The 14,306-nt window shown below is 38.8% G+C and overlaps 1 protein-coding gene across 4 annotated transcripts in view; it reads right to left on the bottom strand.

Moving 5' to 3' along the window:
• ACAP2 (ArfGAP with coiled-coil, ankyrin repeat and PH domains 2) overlaps positions 1–14,306 on the bottom strand; it is a 107,657-nt gene that overhangs the window by 36,870 nt on the left and 56,481 nt on the right. For 2 of the 4 annotated variants that reach the window (XM_074963320.1, XM_074963323.1), the window contains exons 10-14: positions 11,617–11,729; positions 7,318–7,338; positions 3,570–3,621; positions 1,452–1,552; positions 124–229 (exon numbers count right to left, since the gene is read on the bottom strand). In XM_074963320.1, the coding sequence (XP_074819421.1) occupies positions 124–229; positions 1,452–1,552; positions 3,570–3,621; positions 7,318–7,338; positions 11,617–11,729 (393 nt within the window). The remainder of the gene's footprint in view (positions 1–123; positions 230–1,451; positions 1,553–3,569; positions 3,622–7,317; positions 7,339–11,616; positions 11,730–14,306) is intronic. The other 2 variants (XM_074963321.1, XM_074963322.1) reach the window with 1 other exon arrangement.

Genomic DNA, 14,306 nt, shown 5'->3' with positions numbered 1-14,306 from the left:
CAGTAGAGACAGATCGGAGACCTCACAAAAATAATTAAATTTCTTCTACAATTCTCACTTGAAGAAAAAAGGATCAGAAATGGTTTACTGTATTACTGGATCCTGAAAGGTAACTGTACTTGCCTCGGATTCATCCCCCTTCTCTCTATATGCCGTAGCTATACTGGTCTGAACAGCCTTAATCCATGCCTGCCGCAGCTTTTCAGAATCAGCTTGGAGCATGCAGCTTCTATGAGAAATAAGACACAGACTTTGAGATTCAAGCAAACTGACCAATTGGCTCAAAGAAGAGACTTACTCATTAAAAGCCAGACTCTTAAGCAAGTTTTATGTTAGAAACTTCAGCACATCCTTGTATACATACTACACCACACAGTTACTATTATTGTTAACAGCTGACATGTGCTTGAGCCTTCATAAACACAGAATGAAGACGTTCCCTGCCTCAAAATACTCAAATCTAAATGATGGATACCTTGGTAGGACACTCTAAGAAATCCAAAGGATGGTTTAATTTGCTGTTTAATTTCCATGTGGTTATCCTGAAGTTTCTGCTTTGCATCCTCAACTCCCATTCACCTGCATGATTGACTAAATAGGACATGTCTGGAGAAGGCACAAAGTTCTGATGTCTAACATATGGGACTGAATTCAAAGGCAGGAGACTTCAGGGATTTAAAGAGAAAAACCGCTGCCCACACTAACATTCAGAGAAAACAAGTAATCAAGTGTTAAACTGAAGGGTTGAGAAAGCGTAGATAGGCAAAAGCCAAATAAAGGTAGAATTCGGCTACAGGGTAGAGGGAGAAAGAGCAGGAAACAGACAATAAGATGAAGAGAACACACACACACACAGCACCCCGCAAGAGCAGCTGGCCTTATACCACAGGACACTAACCTGACATGAATGTCCAGTTTTTGCACATGCAGAGCTGCCTTTCCTCTCTGAACACACTAGGCAGTATTTTATACTACATGGTGCTGCTTGAGCTAATATTTACTTTTTAAAAATTCAGTATTTTCCTTTTATTATGTTGTGCTTTATTCCTGAATTTAGAAATTATCAGACGTAATTGGAAGCCATTTTTTGTACTATTAAGAAGCAGCCTGATAGTACTGCCTGCAACCGATCCATATAGCAGCAATCTGCCTACCAACTGTACTACTGTATAACGAGCACCAGAATGCATATTTATTACAAGTGCAAAAAGCAGACTGAATAGTCACTACGGCTGCCCCGAATATCACATGCTCCAGGTCCCAGAATTTAGAAAACAAAGTGGTTGAGATTCTTTTCCCATTGTGACCACTCCCAAAACACAGAATCATAGGACTGGAAGAGACTTCAAGAGGTCCTCTAGTCCAGAACCCTACATGGCCTTCTTAAATTCCAAGTCTGAAATGGGTATGTAAAACTTGTGTTATATATGAACTTTAAAATTACCCCTTACTTTGTTGGAGAGACCACCTCGAAGCAGAAACGTCTTTCTATGTCTTCGCAATGCTTAACTGTGCAAAGCCGCAAGTCTTCAACGACTATTGTGGGATTATCCTAGAAAGAGGTAAAATGAACAAAACAAGTCAAGTTTATGGTGAGGGGAGAAACTTACTGAAGCCACTGCTAGTCCCAACTGCTTTCCAATTTTTCCATTTCATCAAAACAGATTGCATGTAATATCCATAGTAGAAGTTAAACATTAATGTGTATGAAAATGTAATACAGACTTGGGAGAATCCCCCCCTTTCCTATAAAAATTGACTGTGTGATTGACAGCTGATATTTAAACAGCACAGTGGCTCAACTGAGTACCACTGTTCTTTCTGAGAAGAAAATAATTAGCTTGCAAATCAGACAGAGGGGTCACAATTAAATGTGCCCACATTTCACTGCAAGTGCAAAATCAGATGCTAAGTTGAAGGTGCTTTAAAAATTGGGTCCATAAAAAAAACAAAAACTGATGCTAGTTTAAGGATTTTGTTGAAGTATAATATTTGTTATGGTGTCTACAGTGTGATCATGGTAGAATAATAAATAAATAATAAATAATAAATAATAATAATACTGCTCACAAAACATTATCACGAAGCAGTTAGGATTGCCACACACTCCCAGACCTGACAAACCCCCAAATGGAAAAAAGAAAAAAAAAGTTAAACCACCTAATCAGTACATTCATTCTTCCTGTCCACCCACAAGCATATATCCAACCATTACCAGAGCCACCTTACACAACAGACCACACACCACACCCAGCTGCTGGCCACAAGACACTGGACTAGATGGACCTCAGTTTTGATCCATTATGGCAATTTCTAACTAACTCTGCCACCCCCAACCCACTTCTGCCCTTCTGCACACAATCCTTTATTAGACTCTTCTCCCCCAACACTAGTAACTGTGGGCGTTTGGTGCAGAAGTTAGTTGTATGGGGAAACGGATAATTTGGTACAGGCATATTTGCTGAAGGGAATGAAGAAGGTTGGCCTCCCTGGGCTGCAGATGGGGCAGAGTTAAGGATGCTCTGAGCGATCTGTGGTATTTGGTAGCTGTGATAATGTAAGGTGTGCGCTTGTGGGTAGAAGAAAAGAGGATATGTATATAAAGTAGCTTAATTTTTCATAGCCTTGCTTTTGTAGGTTTGGGTCAGGCATCTTGTGTGTAGCAACCCCCAAGTGCTTCACAACAAAGCTTTCCATGTATTCATTTCCTATAATTTTTTTAATTAGGGGTGGGAGGTGGATAAGTAGGCAGGGAGCAGACCAGTAGGGGTAGAAATATAGCTGTTGTTGAAGCATCATAGAATACTGTGTCCAGCAGCAGCTGCACATACCTTCTCTTGTAGGATAAAATCTGACCAAAGTAACTCTTGACAGAGAAATTTTTATGTGGATCTGCCTACCTGCACCTCCCAATCAATCAAACAGGACTGCACGTTCCTGGCCCCAATCAGGTTTGTGTGTGCACACAAAAATTTTCAATTATAGGAAGAATATTACTTAAAAAACAAGCTACCTATTGCACCAGATTTGCCCAGGTGCCACAGCTCTCCCAAGTTCTATGAAAACAGACAATGTTTTTAAAAGTGGCATCAGCCAACAATGAAAAGCTAAATTTGTCACTGGCAGTTTTAACTAAAGCCCAAAATTAAAAGTCTTCCCATTACAAATTTCTGAATGGAAGCGAGACAAAAACTGCACAGAAAATTCAAAGGGCATAAAAACTAATCCTATATGAAATTTAACAGCAACCAGCAGCCTACTTTGAGAGAAAAACAGGAGTTCATGTTCATTTTAGAATGCAGCCCAACCTGTGGAATCATTATCAGGAACCCCAATGATAACAATGCGCACTTACAAATCACCTATCATTCAGGGATCTCAGAGATTTACAAAGTTGATATTGCCCCATTTTATAGGCGGGGAAATTGAGACAGAAATTAAGTGGGTTGCTCAAGGTCATGTTGCAAATGAGTGGCAGCATCTCTCAACTTTCATCCCTCTGCTCTAATCAACATACCACCCTAATTCCCATTAACAACATTCTTGGGTATTGGAAGTACAGTACCTACCTTAAATTTTTTCTGGTAAACAAGCTGATTATTCTGTATCGAAAACCAGCGTCTATATAAATAAGAAGACATCCAAACATTTAACTGATTTCACAGTGCTTACTGGTTGTAACAGACGAACATATCTATGGAATCACACTGAATAAAATAGTTCACAAAAGTTATGTCTCAGTAAGTGTTGACAAGTTTGCACAAGGATGGGCTTTCATCAAAACAATGACAAAGGAAAAGAAATTAAGCAAGATTCACGTTAGTTAAATCATACACAAGTGCATGCACATTATCACTATGTTAGTGAAGATATTCATTCCAAAAGTTACATATTCCAATGTATGGTCACATATATATTTTTATGACAAGCGAAATGTTTTAAATTGTTATTTATCAATCTATTTTAGCTTGTTTACCAATAACACTTAAACTATGGAGTGGCTGGAAGCTGAGAGGTTAGACATTCAGACTGAAATCAAGGCAGTGAGGTAATGAAGCACTGAACAATATACCAAGGGTTGTGATGGACTTTCCATTATTGGCAAATTTAAAATCAAGATTTGATGTGATTTTAATAACTGCTTTAGTTCAAACAGGGAATTATTTCGGGGAAGTTCCATGAACTGTTATGCAGGAGGTTGGACTAGGTGATCACCGCAGTCACTTCCAGCCTTAGAATATATGAATTCCTCACTCAAATATTTTTTGAGAGAGAGAGGTTTTAGAAAGTAACTTATGAAGTTGCTAAAACTATTGCAGTGTTGCCACCTCTTGCGATTTATTGCAAGTTTTCTAGTATTTGGTGTTTCTTAAAGCCCTAGATGCTAGAATCAAGGGGGAGGGATAGCTCAATGGCTTGAGCATTGGCCTGCTAAACCCAGGGTTGTGAGTTCAATCCTTGAGGGGGCCATTTAGGGATCTGGGGCAAAAACTGGGGATTGGTCCTGCTTTGAGCAGGGGGTGGGACTAGATGACCTCCTGAGGTCCCTTCCAACCCTGATATTCTATGATTTTAAGAGACTGCATGAGAATCAACCTTTTTTTCTTTTTTAAGCTAGTTCCTAGCCCCTGCTTTTGGAGAGATAAGCTTGAAAACATGAAGCAAATTCACCCTGCAGGCTCAAATACCAGAAGGCAAATAAAAAGACTCCCAAAATTGCCAATCTTATTTTTGGGGCCCTGACTCATGGTTTTTGAATGCTTGGGGTTGGAAATACTGCTACTACTCTGGAAAAGACTCTGCATATAGGACCCTGGTCCAGAACATCTGATTCATCATCAGATCAGGCTACTATACACGAAACATGACAAATAACTGATTAACTGCCACTCTATTTCCTTGGGATGCAATCACAAAATTGGAATCACTGTGAGTAACTGGCTAAAGAGTATAGAAAAAACTAAAAAACAAAACAAAAGCAATTCAGCACGTTACTCTGAAAATAGTCAAAGTTGGGCATACTTGTTTGATAAAGGTTTATTTTAATACAAGCCTGTGTTTTATATCTTATATTAAAGTGGCTATCACAAACACACTCATACAGTATGTCACTTATTTTTGGCTGCCTGTTAAGACGAAGAACAATGTTATGTAAAGTACGCATCAAAACATTTAGTCACATATCCATGAAATTGTTTAATACTGAACTCTACTTCACTACAAATAGTAACAAAACACCCCTATTCATTCAACCACCACAAGCACAAAAAATACTTAAGGAAGAACAAAGCAGGAAATAAGGTATAAAAAGAATTAGACTCATGCCAGGAATTTGTTATTGTAAAACAGTTAGTGCTTAGCCTGTAGAAAGCTGAGATTCTACCTTTTAACAATTATATTTCCAAATGTTGTAGGAATATATTTAGTTTCAAAAAGCAAGATCTCCATTTAGAAAATTATAAAGGTTAATTCTAAATGACTGAAATACTTAGATGAAATATGGAAAGGATTTTTTCAAGTTATTAACTACATTATATTTCAGTCACTGAAATTTAAAAGGTATCACCTTTACCATCTAAAAGGAATGTATTAATTGAGGATGTAACCCAATCATTATGTAGATTATTTCTAAGTAAAGAAATGGATAATTCAGCTACAAAGCAGGCTGAAAAAGGAAGATAAACTCCCACTTATTCTTTGCTTTTGTACAGACAACCAGTTAGATACATGAAAAGCAACCCCTACAAAGCAAAGAAAAGTGCAGCCCTGCCACAAGAGATAACATGCAATGGAGCAAATCTCTAATAAGTGTGGCGAGTTTTATGAATGCAACACACTCCACTTGTACAGTTAACATTTAGTGAATCTCCACAGTGAATAAACTCCAATCTGGCAACCATGGTATATCTGACAGTATAAATGTACAGTATGACAACACTTCTGAGGTCTTCTCTTGGAGGTTTTCACACTGCTCTATCTACCTTTTACAAAAAGTCAAATTAAAGAAGCCCAATGATTTAAATTTTTAGAGATGGGGAAAAAATTTCACTGAAAATGTAACCCTTTATTTGGTACAGCATATGCCATAATGAATACTCATTAGTTTCTGGCTTTACTTTAGCCACAGATCTATGCCAAATGGGTGAATGACTGCGCATTAGCATTATAGCATTTTTTGAAAAGTGACAACTACAAAATACAGTGCATTAAGGTCACTAGTAGCACCACAGTGATTTCATTATTAAAGATAATCGAAATTTTTTTAGGCCCAAATTTTAGTCTATCTTAAAAGGGTTAGATCCAATGAAGGAAGTTCTCTGGTTTCTAATCCACACAGAAGGGCATGGTCCAAAGACAAATCAGACTCGCACCTCGTGCCTCTGTTCCTACATTATTTGGATGCAACGTCCCTAGTGCGTTCCTGGGATTGATTGTAAATGATTTGGAGACTAGCTGTGTTGTAAGTGCTGAGCTTTATCAACCATGTGTTTTAAATACATCACTCTATTACCACAAAACAGGGGGGGAAGCGACAGTTTGTGGGGGCCTAAAAAAAAAATTAGTTTTGTTCCTGTTGGCTCTCTAGTAGCACATAACTAAAACGAAGCTGCTCCACAAGGCAGATATTTTGACATTAAATTCTTCTATATCATTCAAAGTTGCCGTTAAACAAATGGCTAATTTCACTTCAACTTTATCCAAAAGAAAGGAAAAATAAAATCAACACTTGTCAGTTAGAAAAGAACAAAAATCAGTGAAGAGTAGTTCTTAGACGTCTGAAAATACAAGAGAGAAAAAAGAGCAATGAGAAAAGAAAATTTTAAAAATGACATTCGTGTCTTTACATAAAACTTAAATCAGCTTTAACAACTTTCAAGAGGGAGTCATTTTGTTTATTGTTTGACAGGCATGCAGCTGACCGAATCATCTAGGCTCAGAGAATTAAATAGAATGATTAAAAGAGAAACACTTGAAGACCCAATCCTGCTCCCACTGAAGTCAGTAGCAAAATGCCTATTGACTTTTAAATGGGAGCAAGACAGCACTTTTAACATATATTCTGGAAAAGTCTGACAGTGGAGACTAAGTTGGGGGAGCAGGGGTGTTTTAAGCTCCTCTGACTATAAATGCATCAAACCTTCTTATCAACTTAAAAGGTGTTGAGCAGCACATGTGCTGTCAATCCATGCAAAATCCTTCTGTTTTCATAAACAGACACTTTATATCCATTGCAAGTAATCAAAATGAAATGCAGGGTTAATGATGAGCTTTTACGTGCCAAAGAACATTGGGAAAGTATAAAAAGCTGGTTGGTACCTGATGTGATCTGGCTTTTTCCTGTCATGTGAAAAAATTGGGTAGGATTAAAACATAAGGGAAAGGAGGGAAAGGAATGAAAATGCAAAATGAGCAAAATAAATGAAGAATTAGCATGATATGAAAACCCAGCACAAATCAAAGATAAGGCTTACAGTGCCCACAACCTGACAAACTGCACAGAATACACAGAGAGTACTACTGTATTTCCTAAGGGGTTTGTTTCCACCCACCACATTCACACCACTGATAAAGAGAGTGAAGGAATTTTTGTAAAATACTGAATTTCCAGGAACCCAAGTAATTTTCCATAGAGTGCATCACACTAAGAACAGAGTGTGGTTTCACTTCCTGAACCACTGAGGTGATATATGTGTGTATCTTTTAGTACATATACCGATAATTCCAGCAGTAATCTGCATACCCCTCTTTGCAAGCTTTCCATTATAAAATTACTACATTTTAGCTCCCATCGCCACTGAAGTCCATCATCATGTATATGAATACTCACAGTAAGTAGTATACAAGATTTCAAAATGTTTAGCTCCTAATACTTTAAAAAGAAGGAGCACTGGATACCACCCCCATCCCCTTCAAAACACACACACACTTGCAGAGCATACAATTACAAAAAATGAAAATAAAGGGAGGAACACTCAATATCACAAATAATGTTCAGAGAATATCACGCAATTGTTTTGTCTTGATTGATAAAATAAAGTTACATGACAACAATGTCACATTGTGTAGAGTTTCCATATTTGCCTAGTAATCCGTCCACAAGTTTATTTATGAATCTTACATACCAAGACATGCACCATCAACAGTATTTGTCAGCTAGCACTGCACTGATCTGCTCCACACCCAATGAAAACTTACAATAGTATTTTTATTGGGAAAAGGGGCGGGGTTGCCTGTAAACAGATAATTTCCCCCAAAGAATCCCAAAAGCTGTCAACTTACTTTTTCTTACATTTCCATACGATGTCTTCATCAAAGGTAATATAAACTTATTTAATTAGGGCAGCATCCGTTTGATAGTTAAGGAAACACAATGGCAGTTTTAAAAAGACAGTCTAACGTAAAACATCTTGGAAAGTTAAGAGCAAAATGTTTTTGTAAAACGTGCCATGATTTTTACTACAATGTATTTTTAGAAAATGAGTTACAAAGAACTATTTTAAAATACTGAAGAGATGTCAAAGTGCTAATTGACAGAAACTGGGTGGAACTGGCAGTTACCCTTTTTAAAATAATTTCAACTGGAAATGCAGCCTGCACTTAGCAAGAAAGAAGATCAGCACTGTAGAAGGAGACTCAGGAAAGTACATTTCAACAGCACTTTCTAGGCAAATTCTATATTTTTTCCTAAGGCTTTTTGTTGTTTTTCCCCCCATTTCACGTGTGCAGAAATATCTTTTCAAAAAAAAAACAAAAAAACAAACCACTGTGGAAGTTTCCTGCGCTTCCCTGGGTCTTGCAGCTCTCAACTTTTTCAGATGTATAAAGGCATCAGAATTTCTAAATGCTTTCTGCTTCATTTTACATTTTTATATACAGGACATTTTAAAGAAATAAACAGCACTATAGTCGTGTTATATGCGGTCAAGTGACTGGAGACATTCTAATGCAGTTTTCCTTTAATACACTGTAAACTTTAAATCTTAACTATGAGCCTCAGCCATTAGAATCCACAGAAGTTTCTAACATCTTCACCACTTACTGGCATTACTGTCATAACACCAGACAGACCTTTTTAATTAAATTAACACTAAAGTCTCTGCTTCTGTAGTAAAAAAAAATTTTTTTTTTTTTTTTAAAAAGAGAAAAATAAATAAAGAATTGCACTGCAGCATCAGTACTAATCTTAAAAAAAAGCACCACACTGAAAACCAGTCTGAACTCCTGGCAGTAATGTTAATTGTATAGCCAATAAGAGAGTGCTCTGGACTATAGCATCTGATTCCTGGCTATTTCTGGAATCTCAGGAATATGAACACAAACCAAAAGCAAATCTTTTGCCCAGAGGATTGCACAATACATGGAGAGAAGCTGGCCAGTTTGGGAATTAAAGTAACCACACACCAGAAAATAGGAGAGCAAGAGAAAAATGTTATCTTTTTTTCTTGACAGAATGTATCTCATTGTGATAAAGTGTGATGTCACTGTAATAAATGTGTAAAACTGGTTCTTATGTCACCTTTACCTTTCATATTTCTAATTACATTTCAGTGAGATGTCCAGTTTCTATATGTAAACAATGCATTTGATCACCTCTCATTTTAGGCTTCAGAAACAGATAGGAAGTTACTGCATTTATGCCTAAGAATGCAACGAACTAAAGTTAGAAATGTACTTGTAAATAAAAATAAAAAAATATATATTTACAACAAATGGAAGAAAGGGGAAGTTGATAATAATGAATACAAATCCGAAGTTAGGAATTACAGAAAACTGATAAGGAAAGCTGAGGGACACAAGGAAAAATCCAGTCAGTGGTGCTAAGGACAGTAAAGGAGATGTTAAAGTATATATTAGGAACAAAGAATCCTAATAAGCGTACTAGTCCATTACTAGGTGCCAATGGTACAATTATCAATAATAATGCACAAAATGCAGAAGCGTTCTATAAATATTTCTGTTCTGTATTTGGGGAAAAACATTTGATGTAATCATATCATATGATAAAACACTTTCCATTCCACTAGCAGCTCAGGAACATGTTAAATAGCAGCTAAAGTTAGACATTTTTAAAATCAGGGAGACTGGATAACCTGCATCCAATCATTTTAAAGGAGCTCGCTGAGGTGCTTGCTGGACCATTAACGTTGATTTTCAATAAGTCTTGGAGCACTGGGAAAGTTCCAGAAGAAAGCTAATGTGGTGCCAATATTTAAAGAGTTAACAGAATGACCCAAGTAATTATAAGCCTGCCTGTCTGACAATTGACAGCAGGCAAAATGACAGCATGGCTGATATAGGACTTGATTAATCAAGAATTAAAGTAGGGCAATAGAATTAATGCCAGCCAGCATGGCTTTTTGGAAAATAGATCCTGTCACACTAACCTGATGTTTTTAAAGATGGCATTACAAGTTTGGTTGTTAAAGGTAATAGCGTTGACATAATATACTTAGACTTGTGGGAGGCATTTGACTTAGTACTCCACAACATTTTGATTAAAAAACTAGAAGATATAAAATTAACATGGCCCACAGCCAATTTTAAATCCATTTAATAACTGACAAGTCTTAAAATGTAGTTATAAACACAGAATCATCATCGAACAGGTGTGTTTCCAGTGGGATCTGCAGAGATTTGTTATTGGTCGAATGCTATTTAACATTTTTATTAATGACTTGGAAGAACAAAACCAGCACTGATAAAGTTTGTAGATGACAAAAATTAGGGGAGTGGTAAATAATGCAGAGGACAGGTCACTGATACACAGCTATCTGGATAATTTGGTAAGCTGGGAGCAAGCAAACAATATGCATTTTAATATGACTAATTGTAAATATATGCATCTAGGAACAAAGAACGTAGGCCATACTCGCAGGATGGGGCATTCTAGCTTGTGAAACAGTGACTCTGATAATCAACTGAACATTTGTTCTAGTGCAACACTGTGACCAAATGACATTGTGTACACAATCACGAGTTTCATGCTCCACCCAAAGAGCAAGGCAAAGTTTGTGTGAAGTCACAACCCATGGGCCTAATCCAGCAAGCCAGCAGGAGCACCAACGGAGAAAAATTAGCAGGTGCTTAGCACCCACCGGCAGCCAAGCTCCCCTCCTTCTCTTCCCAGGCCCGCCCGCCGGCAGCCCTACCAATCAACTCCTCCCCTCCCTCCCAGCACCTCCTGCACGCCATGGAACAGCTGTTCCACCACGTGCAGGAGGTGTTAGTAGGGAGGGGGAGGAGCAGGGATGGGGCAGCGGGAGAGGAGTGGAGTGGAAGTGGGGCCGGGGTGGAGCAGGGGTTGAGCACCTCCGGGGAAAATTAGAAGCCAGCACCTGTGGCATCTATGGATTTCAATAGAAGCTCTGAGAAGAGAACTTGCAAAGATCAGGCCTTGTGCTTGCAAACAAGCAAGAAAACAAAACAAAAGAAGAAATTTCCTTGAATTCTGTACAGTCACTGCAGTAAATATAACTGGCCAAATGGTGCACCAATTTATGCCTCAGGCAACTTTGTGGAATTAATGGGTTTTCCAGGGTTATAAATCAGCCCAGAATTTAGCCTAATAATCAGCATGGTTACAAACCATAACAAGGAGAGTTTTTGAAGTCTTACCTGTTCCAAGTCTTGAAGGCATTGCTGGCTCGCTTAAAGAGATACCCTTCCATAACAATGCCATTGGCTGCATCTACATTGTATTCTAGCTTAGTATCATCACTGGAGAAATCCTGGTATTTAAAAAAAAAAAAATTTCAAATGCAGCTCAAAAACATTAATTTTAAACTGATATTTGGCAATAGCATCATGCCTGCAATACCGAGTGATTATTCTGCAGCTATTAGGCCCACACACAACATTAAGAAGGTTTCAGAGCAACAGCCGTGTTAGTCTATATTCGCAAAAAGAAAAGGAGTACTTGTGGCACCTTAGAGACTAATAATGCTCAAATAAATTGGTTAGTCTCTAAGGTGCCACAAGTACTCCTTTTCTTTTTGCGAACATTAAGAAGGTGAATTTTCAGGGAAGATTAAGGCACTAGAGTCAATATTATTTCACAAAATCTATACCTGTCATAATTGCATTACATAGCAAGACATGGGGAGTTTTACCAGCCATATTTACAGATACTTGTGAAAAAGAGCAGCATTCTACAGCTCAGTAAACTGCACATCAGCAGTGGGCAAGCGGCAGAAAAGCCAAGAAACTGAAATCAAACTGAAAGGAAGTATGAAAACTTCTGTAATTTCATTAAAAGCAGAGCCTCCAACTGTCTAGATACAAAAGAGTGACTGAGTAACAATACCTGAACTAAGAGTATATTTTCAGAAAGTTGCAATTAAGCAGAAATTGTGGTAATCACCATGTCTTTACTGGAACGTTATATTTCACAGCAATACGCTCAACTAGGGTGACCAGATGAAACAGACAAAATATTGGGACACATGGGGGAAACAAAAAAACAAAAGTAACATTAAAAAAGCGGCCAGAGTTGCCGCAGCAAAAAACAAACAAACAAAACCCAAACCAACCACCGGAACGGCCAAAGCCGCAATATCAGGACAAATGGTGTCCCGACCATGCATCAGTCAGGAGGCGGGACAAAGAACTAAAAATCGGGACAGTCCCGATTTTATCGGGACGTCTGGTCACCCTACGCTCAACACTGCATATTTGTGTTTTGTACAGAGTCCCCTATCCCATGATCCTATTTCTTTTATTATCCCTCTGCTTTGATTACATCTGAATTTTACATCTGATATTTTATTAATAGGGTGAGATTTTTCAAAGATGTCTAAGGGATATGAACACTATTCCCAATAAAATGAATAGTAAATAGGCATCCAAATACAGTAGATGGCTGTGAAATTCATATCCCAAACTGCCCTTTGGAATCATGACTGAACTCACAACTATGTATCAACAGACATTATTCAATAAATGTATGAGGTGGAGAAAACAGTGAGCAAAGGAAGACCATATCTGGCTAAAAGTCTGATAGGACTTCTCCTCAACCTTGCCGACAAACACAAACCTAATGGAAGTTGAACATGCAGAGCATAAAATAAATACATCACAGGGTCCACCGAAAAAAACATGGGCACTGCTGTCAATAAAGATACAGCCAATGGATTTTGGAATAATAAGCACGATCCCAAAACAATTTCTGCAATGACACAAAATGCACCTTCATTTGAAAGGGAACACAATGACCCAACCACTCCTTCAAAGATTTTCCCCCTCTTCTGACCAGCCTCCCTTGAGTCTTGCTTGCTTTGATATGAGGTAGCTGCTCTTCTTCCAGGAGTTAGTCACCTGTAGACCTGCAGCATCCTTATGCAGATGTTAGTTGACTTTTTGGAAAAGGAAAGATAGCTGAGTGTCAACCACCTTTTATTGGCCTCACCACTCTCTAAATGGTCTTGCATGGTTACTAAAGAGGGAGCCTAGCATAGGTCCTTAGGTGAGGGTTAGGGGGTGTGGGAAAGGAAGAGAAGCAGTTGTCCATTCTCTCTGCATCCGGTTGGAGAGAAACGATTGAAGCCATTGTATATCTACACCACCTTCTCCTGACACATCTAAACAGGGCAGCTGTGTCAAAAGTCAGAGGAGAGGTTAAGTGTGGAAACACTGAGATGTAGTCTCCATCCATTGCCATAAGAAGGCTCTCTTAATGCCATTAGTGCTGGCTGTATGCCAGGTGTGGCCAAACCGCAGCTCACGAGCCACATACAGCTATTTTACAGTTAAAGCATGGCTCGTGGAGCCCTCTGCACTCCCCCACCATTCTCCAGCTACCAGTCTGGGGGAGGGAGCTTGGGGCCTCTGCCCTGCAGCAAGGTGGTGAGGCTAGGGACTTCTGCCCTGCAGGGACGGGAGGGAAATGGCGTGGGTCAGATCTTCAGCCAGGTGTGCCCCCCAGCAGGCACCACACAACGGGGTGGAAGCCCAAAGCTACGGCAGGCGCCGCCCCACAGGGATGAAGTCCCAAGCCCCAATAGGCTCCGCCCCACGGGGCAGGTTGCGTATATCTTGGGGCTCTCAAATTTCTGATTATTGTATGTGGCTCAGAGGAACAGTAAGTCTGGCCACCCTTGCTTTATGCTGTGTCCTTGTCTGGGGCCTGATTGCAAAGCATCCAGCATGGCTGCAGAGATCATACAAGGCTGGAGTTTGGCTGTCACTATTTTCTCAATGATTTTACTGCAGAATGATGCTAGAGACAGGACAATAGAAAGATTGTCTCCATCTTATATTGGCTTTTTTCAGGACTGGGTCAGCTAGTACATTCTTCAGGGAGGCTGACA

The sequence above is a fragment of the Natator depressus genome, chromosome 9, assembly GCF_965152275.1.
Source record: "Natator depressus isolate rNatDep1 chromosome 9, rNatDep2.hap1, whole genome shotgun sequence".
NCBI lineage: Eukaryota > Metazoa > Chordata > Testudines > Cheloniidae > Natator > Natator depressus.
The sequence above is the reverse complement of the archived record's forward strand: the minus strand, read 5'-3'. Positions and strand labels throughout refer to the sequence as shown.